General features: G+C 32.2%; 1 protein-coding gene across 1 annotated transcript; it reads left to right on the top strand.

Annotated features, from left to right (window-relative positions):
- The first annotated feature begins 6,080 nt into the window (after positions 1–6,080).
- On the top strand, positions 6,081–8,094 carry LOC108327863 (uncharacterized protein At3g28850). Its single transcript, XM_017561586.2, has 2 exons — positions 6,081–6,297; positions 6,422–8,094. The coding sequence occupies exon 2, from the start codon at positions 6,466–6,468 to the stop codon at positions 7,819–7,821; it is 1,356 nt and encodes a 451-aa protein (XP_017417075.1). The 5' UTR covers positions 6,081–6,297; positions 6,422–6,465; the 3' UTR covers positions 7,822–8,094.
- Positions 8,095–11,179: the final 3,085 nt, after the last annotated feature.

The following is an 11,179-nucleotide window of genomic DNA, read 5'->3' as shown; positions in this document are numbered from 1 at the left end:
ATCTATCGATAATCAATCTCAAATACATTTTCAAAACTTCTCTATGATGGTTCTAAGATAATATGATTTGGAGGAAGTTAGGGATAGAATGAGATGGCGTTTGTGGGAATTAAAGGAGTACTATACTATTCAGAATTGCAAAGCCAAATGAGAGTATGTACATGGATGAAGTGAAAAATACTCAAAGTGAAATTCTCTTGTATTTAAAATTAAAATATACTTGAAACTCTTGATGTTGTAAATAGAATAATAAATGGGTGCTTGTAGAAGAAAATTCTTACATATTCGGAACTGAATTCAATAGAAAAGAAATGCATGAATTGTGGGCGCAATTTGAGGCGTTTGCGGAGAACCTCAGGATGTAAACAGCTAACATGATTGGCCATGGATACCGAAAAGTATCACACATTCCCACCATTACTCACCAAACTTCCAAACCATTTTTTCTATTCATTCAATTATCAATATATTAATACCTATCACTTATCCACGAACCATCAACCGACAAACATACCCTCAACAAATAATATAACTATATATTATCATATTATATATATTATATTTATGTCTTTCCCTGTTTTTTGCCACTAAATTATATACTATTAATTAGCATACGTGGTTAAATTAACATTCTAAGATATATGAATTAGTGACCGAAATATTATTTTTTTTGGTGGGTTTGTAGCAATGGATTCTCTAAGAAATTCAAATGAATAGGGACCGAATCCCTTCAACAAGAATGGTGCTCACGTTTGTAAAATTAACATGAATGTTTGACTTGAAAATTAGTAATAAATAAAATTGTTGAAATTAAACATTAATGGAATGCCTTAGTCTCCACGTGTCTTCTAAGTTTTGACATCAATGCTGCGGCAAAAGAAGGGAAATATTAATTCCATCGTAATAACTTCAAATGAGTCAATAGATAGTGACGGAGTTAGAGAATTTTGTATGGACAAAAACTAATTTATCGATATTATATATTTTTAGTCAAAAATTATTTATTTTATGACATAATAATTCTAAAATTTTGGTCTCCTATTTTTTTTACATAAAATGTATATAAATTAAAAGGAAAAAAAAGAAGGTATCAAATTTAGGCGTTGATGAGGGAAATTGATCATGTGGAGCCATAATTGGAGAAGCAGTGAGTTAGCTCAGGTTACTGCAAAGATCTCACGCCTGTCCACGTGCCATCACGTGTATCACCAAATACCAAATCATATTAATTAATTAATTCAGTTATTACTTGCGTAATCATGAATTCTGATTTTTGATAATGTTGCATTGATGAGCTAACCACGCATAACAGAATTGACAGGTGGATATCACTCTATGCTTAACATTACTTCCACATTTATAAATTATAAATTTAAATTTCTTAATTAAAATATGATTGTTATTAATTTAATTGATGAACCGATATTCGTCAATAATAAGGAAAAATCTAATGATTTATAATTTTGAATATATTTGTTATATTATGTCAATTGCCATGTACATAAGATGACGATATGTTAAGATAAATTTTATAAATATGAACTGTATTAATGGAGTTTTAATCTAATTGTAGAATTTGTGACAGACATCCAATTAAAATTATAAGTAATGTAAAACTAACATATTAAAAGTGTAAGCGTTAAATATATTTCTTTCAAGTACATGTATATTAATTTTTGAATGAATATTCATTAATGTAATTTTGAAATTTTTGTTTTAAGATTTGTCACGAGCTTATTGACGTGATTAATATTGATAATGTCAAGTTAACATCGTTGAGAACTTGAAAAATAGTAGCGTATTAAAAACTAAATTATAAATAAAAGTACAAAAATATATATATTAAGGAATCTAATCAAAGAAACAAAGAAGTAATGCATTCACAACGAAAAAAGATAAAAAAAATATTAATATATTTTTGTTCTTTTGTTTCTTAAATTTTCATCTAATTTCTTATTTAATTTTCACATGTCCCCACTCTATCTTATCATAATTGTAAAAAAAAAAATTTAATAGTTTAAGAACATCTGTAAACACATTTAAATATCTACAATGACAAAATATAAGTCACTCACTTAAAACTCATTAATATTTGAGAAATAAGAAATAGGAAAATGAAAATAATGTTTTAAATTGGTATTGTGCCGCTAAACACCACTAATTGAGAATGAAATGGTTTGAATTACATTCAACGTTGATGTTAACCCTATTTAATAAGTAGATTATGGCAAAAAAACATATTAAAATCATACAATATTACTATAATATTAGTTTATTAGACAAAATTTAGATGTAATATCATAGATATGGTTTACTGTTCTTCAATCATAATTGGAGTTTTACTTCACTAATATGCATTAATATTTAATCAAATATGTTATTATGTATATCATCTAAATAAAACTCAAACATGATAAAAGAATTAGACAAATTATATAGAATACGTGTATTTTTTTAATTAGAAAGAGCTCAACTGAAAGGGATATTCTCCATATAGGAGATAAACCTATTTTTTAATCAAACTATAAAATGGCATACCAAATCATTTACACATTTAATAGTATTGTAAAAATCCTTTACTATATATATTATAGTAATAACATTTTTATTAATTTCTTTTAGACTGTTATGAACATATTATTTTCTATATTTGTTATTATTAATTAAAATTTGGCGAAATGTGATCTGCAGTGTACCATGTTTCACATCATTAGATTCATATGAAATGGTAAGTTTATCGTATGCTGATTAAATCATTTCAAAAGTCTAACCCTATCATTTATTTGTCCTCCAATTGATTGGTTTTCTGAGTTAGTTGGCTTAGATTTGACCTAGCAGCCTCCAAAAGTTTCCTTAATCATCCATAGAGATAAAAGTTTAACAAAAATAATATAAATAACTAAATACCCAAAGTAAAAATGTTATTTTTTATTATTATTTTTGTTATCTCCAAAATGCTCTCTCCTATAGTAATGTCATTCTAGTTTTCTTCTTTTTTTCCTTCAACTTTATCATAACTAATCTATTTTTTGTTATCCATAATTAATATTGTAAGGAATATACATGAAAATAATAATTGATAGTACAATAAAAAGATAATATAATACTTATTTTGACGTTTTTATATGACAGATATTATGAGAGAGAAAGAGTGAAATTTTAAATTTTCTTAATTTTCAAATATTAATTATTGTTGTACTTTAATTAAATCGTGCATATACTCATCTGTGAGATTATTAAATGTGTTAGTTAGTGTATCTATGTCCTGTTATTATGACTTCTTTCAGTCTTCATTGGATAAAATAATAGCAATATAATTGAAGAAAGATGACATCATATTTATTGAAAAGAGGAAAAAAAACATTTAAATCAATTAATAAAAGTCTCTAAATGCAACCAACCCCCAACGCCGGTCATTTCCGCAACTCCCACCCACCTCTGCAACACAAATTACTACTATACTCTAAATGAAATCTTTTCAATAATTTTTTTAATTGCTCCTATATTTAATCCTTTGTTTCGGGTACATATCCAACGTTTATTTAAAATAATTTTTTGTTTTTCACACTTTGTCTTCTTCATATTAAGGTAATATATTTGTAAAATATCTACTAAAAATATTTTGAGACTAAAATTAGTTTAAGTTACCGATTAAAGCAATTAATACTATAATAAATAAGTTATAAAAAGTTTTAACAATTATAATTTTGATTTATAAAGATGTTGTTAAAGACAAAGTGCTCTTACATCTAACCAAGTAGGATGTGACTATTGAATATACCCATAACTTTTGGATTCTGAGTTTTAATTTTCATTTTCTCTTTTTTTTTAAGAGTTGGTTTTGTTTATCTTTTTGATAATTTTATAGGTCGATTTGATATAACTGGTATAGATATGTCTTTTGTAAGTCAATAATTACTAGATTGATTACCACACTTGCACAACTCTTTAAAGCAATACAAATTCACTCAATCAATCTTCACAAACTTTCCTTTTTAATCCATCAGATTGTGTTTGCCTTGATCGATCTGAAATGAATTTGTCCTTAGCGTGATAGGTATGGGTTCATGTAATGAATTCATTCTTGACTTAACTAATTTTAACGATGAGGATTCGACAATGATTCTTTTATAACTGATCCTTAGTGGGTTCATTGAATGGTGCGGTAGGGATTCTTTGAATGAACTTTTCCTTAACCATTTTTAATGGTGAATATTCGGTAGGGGTTCTTTTAGAACATTTTCTTAATCGATTGTATATGCGCAAATGATAGGGGTTCGTTTATAACTCTTTTGTAATCGATTGTATGTGCTCGAACTGCAATTTTTTTAAAAAAAAAAACTCTTCTTTAACATATCACTTGATTGGGTGGCTGGGTTTTATTGGATGAACTTTTCGTTAACTGACGGATGATCTTCATATGAGAAGAAGAAACATGCTTTATGCTCAACTCCTTGTAAAACTCCCTTAACTTCCTATCTATGACTTGCTGATTGTTATCAATAACAACTGCCTCAGATAGTTCGAATTGACAAATTATGTTCTTCCAAACAAACGATTGTATTTACCAAGCAGTTATGGTAGCTAAGGCTTTTGCTTCCACCCACTTGGTGAAGTAATCTGTTGCCACCAAGATGAATTTATTCTAAGCTTGACCGACCAAAAATGGGCCAACAATATCCATTCCCCATTGCTTGAACGACCATGGAGAGACAATGTTGTGCAACTCTAAAGAGGGTGCCTTAACATCATTGACGTGCTTTTGGCATCTATTGCATTCTTCAACAAACTTATTGCAATGACTTTGATTATTGGCCAAAAGTATCTCGTTCGTAGAACTTACTGTTTCATTATGCTGCATGTCATAGACACGTTGTGTAGCTCATCCATTACATATTGAGCTTCTTCCTTATATAGACATTTAAGGAAAGGCGTTGAAGATCTCTTCTTATAAAGGTCGTCACCATTGTAACAAACCAAATGATTGTTATTTATGTTGATAGTTTTTTTCATAAACTTTTGATTAGGATCGATCTAATTACGGTTTAATTCTTTTTAAACTTGATTATTAATTTATTTATGCTAATTAGATGTTTAACTGATTTTAACCGTAATCGATCAATTTTCTCTATCTCGAGTGATCAACCTTAACTATTATATGGTCGATATATATCATGGTTGTATACAATACAATTCTATTTGTGAATATAAAAAATTATAAAAATAATTTACCCGTTTAAAGAATCATTAGAAAATTATAAAAATTAGAATTATTAAAATACATTTCAATGCTTAATCAGTGCATATCCCATATACGGATACGCCCCACGCCCTAAAAGTTATTCTAATTTCTAATTTAGCATGATGGCTTAGGTAAAGAAGTTAATTATGTACTTATGTTGATCTTATCTTATGTAAGGAAAGTTATGTTTATGTCCCAAGCTTCGTGCCAAAAAAGTAAAGTCGTGATATCACACGTAAATCTATATTTTAAGGTTAATTATGAGTTATCGCATTTAAATCTCTGTGTTCTTTTAATTCAACAAATTGTTGCAAGGGGAAATCAAACTATATGGTGTGAGTAAAATCTAAATCATTAGGTATTATTCTTAAAGATACATTAAAATTTGTCGTGTAAGCGTGTTCAATTGCGTAAATTTTCCAGTTCCATAAGGGGACATGATTCTTGTTTGTCATACAATTATTAACTTATTTTGGTACGCAATGATTTAGCAATTTAGTATTAAATTGAAGCCTCTAACAAATATTTTTCCCTTTAAATGTAATGTAGTTAATTAACTGAAGTTCATGGACGCTTAATTATATTTTGAAACGGAAGATTGGGTTTTTTCTTCTAAAATACCAACTAATTTATTCAATGATTTTGCAAGTCGGAAGCCAAATATAAGAATTATTAATACATTATCTGTTATATCCTTACCGATAAATCATGATTATGAGTTTGATGATTGGTCTATTCATCATAATGAGAGTATTTTGTTAGTTATATTGGAAACTCGATCGATCATAGTAAGGTAGGAACATTTGGGGTACCTATATAGTTAGAAGAATACGATTTTCGATTTGAACATACATGGTGAGTTGTACGCAACCGAGTGGTTCCTTTAGTTTGGTCCCTGTGTATATAAAAACACTTTCTTTTCCCTACTTTTCTCCCTCCATTTACGCAACTTGGCCCACCCCTTGTGTGTATTTGAGCTCCAAATCTAAAAAGCAATTCCATTTCTTCTTCTTCATCTTCTGTTCAACCAATTTGAATATCCACCCAACGCAAAGGTAGTTCGTCCTTTGTTATCTTTTTCGTTTTTTCTAACTGATTCCTGACACTTATTTCTTTTCCTCGTATCTCCGAGCAATGTGTAACTAAAGCAGGAGAAGCTGTGTTTTTGTTTTGTTGTAGGCAAAGGAAGAGGTGGAAATGTTTTGGGGGGCTTGGTAGTGATCATGGGTTGTGCGAGTTCAAAGCAAAAGCGATGTCGGCGTTGCAATGCTCCTTATTCTCCTGCTCCCAGAAGCTACTCAATGCATGTTCACCATCCACCTCAGGAACAAGGTGATAGCTATCATGTTGTGGCACTCACTTCCACGACATTGGGCACTCTAAAACTCAATTCTCCCGCTCCAACTCACAGTTTCGCTGGGAATTGTGATCACGATTTCAGGCTTTCCAATGGTAAGGTTGGTAATGCCGAAAGTTTCAGGTTTGATAGTGATAGCTTTGTCCATAGGCCGGAGGCGAAAGAGAAGAGTGAGGAATTGGAGAAAGAGAAAAGAAAAGAGTTCTCAATGGGGTTGATTGAGGCCAAAACTTGGTCTAGCATGATTGAACAGAAGTTGCCGAAAGTTTTTCCCAAGACCCCAATTAGAACACCACCAGGTGAGCCTGAGACAATCAACACATGGGAACTAATGGAAGGCCTTGAAGACACCACCCCTTTCCGTTCTCCGAGTCACTTCCGGAGCTTCACCTTTGATGTCAATGGTGATGACGTTGGTGAGGTTGATCCACCCAAAATGAGTGTTGTTGCTTCTCCAAAACCCATGTGGCTTCTGATGACTGAGGAGGAATCAAAACTCACTCCTGCAATCTCAGACTTTGACCCTGAAATGATTTCTTCGTTCAGAAAGTCCTTGCAACAACTCTCTCCAGACAGTCCTTTCCACCTTCGACCGGCACCGGGTGATGAAGATATTCATGGGACTACGAAGTGGTCCCTATTTGAGGAAAATAAAACAAAAGGTGATGATGTTTTTGTGGATGATTTGAAGGTTGATGATCCGTGTGGGAAAGATAAGGTGGTGTTGTACTTCACTAGCTTACGCGGCGTGCGAAAGACTTATGAGGATTGTTGCCAAGTGAAATTGATTCTGAAGGGATTAGGAGTGAGGGTGGATGAGAGGGACGTGTCTATGCACTCAGGGTTCAAGGAGGAGCTTAGAGAGTTACTGGGTGAAGGGTATGGTGGTTTGGGATTGCCAAGGGTGTTTGTTGGGAAGAATCACATTGGTGGAGTTGAGGAAATTCAGAGGCTTCATGAGGATGGAAAGCTTGAGAAGCTTTTGGGTTATTGTGAGAATATTGAGGACAGTGTTGGATGTGATGGAGGGGGAGTGTGTGAGGCTTGTGGGGATATAAGGTTTGTTCCCTGTGAAACCTGTTCTGGAAGTTGTAAAATTTACTATGAAGGTGATGAAAATGAAGAAGAGTATGTTGATGGTGAGGTGGGGGAGTATGGATTCCAGCGTTGCCCTGATTGCAATGAAAATGGACTGATTCGTTGCCCCATTTGTTGCTGCTAGTTCCCATTTCCGGGAGATACTTCCAAGAGGTACTGAAACAAAATTTTGAGTCTTATTCCTAAGGGCATTTTGTACTTTGTGAAATTTTGTTGTACAGTAAAGTCTTTGTGTTGGATATTAGTGAGGAGTGAATAACGTGTTCACATCACTCCCTCTGCATAATCAGTGTAGTTTGCTACATAGAGTATACTTTTCATTTTCCCTTTTGTATACCATTGCCTTTCTTGCAAAGTCAAGAAGAAATGCAGAAGAGAATTATAAAGTTGATTGGTATCGTTTGCATTCTTTCCCTTCATGATTTGTCTTTACAAATTTGAAGATGTAATGTTTGCAAGTTATTTCATGGTAGGCTCTGAAGCTTTTCAAGCCTAGAGTTGAACCAAATGCACTTGAGGGTATGAGGTTTGTGAGCTCAATGCAGTTGTCATGCTTCTCATCTTTTTCTATCAAATTTTGACCACTTCACTATTGAAGAACGTGGATGGCTAGCACATCTTTTCTAGTCCCTCATTTTAAAATTGATTGGTTACTGATAAAATCTATTCGTTCTCTGCTTTAATGGCTTATTTTTATATTTGTTTTGAAGTGATTGTTTTCTAAAGCATTCATGCACATTTTAGTGGGGGCATAAAATATCATGTTAGGAGGACATAGTATAGGTCAACTTTGGAAAGAGGCTTGCGATTGAGTCAAATCATGCTTCTCTGGATGGAAAAGCACTATATTTACATGTGAACTTATCACAACCTAGTAGACGATTTCTTTTAAAACCTACTTTAACAGTTGAAAATATAAAGTTCCTTTGAAATTAAAGTTTCAAAAGCAAAAGACAGTTATATGTTTCTTTCTTTTATTCTTCTCAGCCATTAAGTTAGAGGATTGGTTTTTGGCTTTCAAGAATATTCCTACAAGAGACTAATCCATCAACTTATACCATCAAACACCAAAGAGAAATACTTTTCTTAACGGGTTTTTTTATAATAAATTTGAGAGCATTAATATAAAGGAATTTAAGAGCATTGCTATGAAATCTAATAATTTGTGCAAGAAAATGACACTGCATGGTCCAGATGGTCCAAAACATAAAAGACAACAAGGAACACCAATTTTGACTTGAGGTTTCATCACAGCATATCTCCAAAGAAGCTGTGGAAAATGGTGAAAGGGCATTCAGACTTTTTCTTGGTTGTTCATTACGGGGCGTTGCCATATTTGAGACACCCTATTATGTGAAATAATTAATATAATTCATTGGTTCACTAATAGTAATCCATGTGGTGCCATTTACAAAAGAATGCACCGCTAGGAACGCTAGCACCATACAAATGATCTGTGCCAAGGAAGCAAAGATTTTTTTTTTCCTTACCTACTTATGTCCTTTTAATCATCCTCATATAATGCAAATCAATGGCCATAGATGCAAGAAAACCAAGATAAGCTACACGTCCCTTGCCGTCCAATCAAGATCGCAACACACTTAGGTAAGAGGTAGATGACAACTACAGTGCTGAAATTGTTGTAAATGCAGATAGCTTATTTATGTGGAGAGCAATGTTAGATGTAGAATACACAAACTATAACATTAATTTTCTTATGATTTCATAGAAATCACCTAACATTGTTACTGACCCCTACAGCTACAAACAGTTTTTCATTTAACAAGGATCAATGCATCGTCACAAAAAGGTGTAGTACTAGATTGGCATGAAAATTTTTCATATAATAACAAATGATGGAAGGATTTTGAGACCTCAATATATGTAAAATGTTATTGTACTGTAGGGTCGGATGGCCCAAGAAGATAAGAAGAAATTGAACGGTTTAAAGGCGTAAGATACTAGGAACAAAACAAAATTTTGACAGTCTGGTCCGGATGGATCATCCAAGAAGGACCGGCCTACCTTAGTAATCAATTCCTCTTAAAAGCAAAGTTAAATGAAAATATTGATTAAGTGTAATAGACTGAAATTGGATGGTAATTAAGGTTTTATTGATCTCAAGCTCATCTCGAAAATTATAAATAAAAGTCATAAGTAAGAGGTAGGAGATCATATTTATTGTACATTTAAGACTATTACTCTGACCCCAGATTGTTTAGTGACTTAAGCATCAAAGTACCTTTGACATGATCCTCTAGTCGGTTGGAGCAAAGGTGTTGATAAAACGAAAATATAGTGTCCCAAACGATTTTGAAGGAAATTGTGAAGGTTTGTAGAAATCGTTTGACCCTATACCCGAACCAGTTATAATTCACATTAATATCATCTCTTACATGACCTTATTTAGAGATTGGCATGAAAATTTACATAGTGAGTTTATCATAGTAAAACTCGCTTACCTTTTAGACAGAGAAGTTATATATCTAATAGCTTATAATATGAGTGAAAAAGTTTCACCGTAAAGAAAAGAGTCCATGTATGAAAAAGAAACCAACCAACCACTACCCGACTTTGATGGTATATAAAGTATTGCAACTGGCAGATTGTCGTAGGAATAGAAAAGGAGGAGACACACTTTGACAGTACCCATTCACCAAACCCAAGCAACAAGCCAATCCCTGATCAACGATACATAAGATATGTAATCAATGTGTACTTTTAACAAAAAATGAAAAGAATGGATAAATGTGGTTACATTTTCCTACTGACACGGTATCAGGACCAGCAAGAAATAGTACATTTAAATAATTAGCATTTAAATAATTGACATCAGTGCATGTAAGTTATTATTATTAGACCAAAGTAAGTCGACTACGCAAAACAGTAGTTGAGTCGCATAGAGAGAATGATAAATTGTTTGCAATGTATGCTGGCTAGGATGCCTTTAAAAACATAACAGTGAAGTTGGCAGGGAATCAATCACTGCATACAAATATTAGAAAGTAGTTCACATGTTATAATGTAAATTGTTGGTTACTTATGTTTTGATTGTAACAACCGTGGGTTGAAGACAACGTGAAAAGATGTTGATGCAACAAATCTTCTGACACCATAAATTAATTATTTTTTATGGAGGAAGCCAAGCAATGCCTATTTTGCATCTTTCCTGCACAGCATCTGGTTTGAAGTGCCTTCCTTATTACAGTAATCCCTTTCTTTTCTGAGTAACTTCAATTCTTTTTTTTATTTATAACAAATGTGGTAAAACAAGAAGACACCTTCAATGATACCAAACATAGTATTAATGACATGTTTGAACGCTAACACAAGCTCATTGTTACATCACTTTAGATGTGCACATAAATAGGAATTAAGCAATAGTTGAGACTTACCTTGTTATTTAACATCTCTAGTATAAATAGAAGTACCTTTTTGTAATCTTTCATCACCTTTTATCTATAATCTATGATCATATTAAA

This window comes from Vigna angularis, chromosome 2 (genome assembly GCF_016808095.1).
Source record: "Vigna angularis cultivar LongXiaoDou No.4 chromosome 2, ASM1680809v1, whole genome shotgun sequence".
NCBI lineage: Eukaryota > Viridiplantae > Streptophyta > Magnoliopsida > Fabales > Fabaceae > Vigna > Vigna angularis.
This window is presented reverse-complemented; position numbering and strand designations above follow the sequence as displayed.

What these genes read in the sequence shown, in the direction of transcription:
- LOC108327863 (XM_017561586.2), top strand. Translation starts at nt 6,466, where the DNA reads ATGGGTTGTGCGAGTTCAAAGCAAAAGCGATGTCGGCGTTGCAATGCT.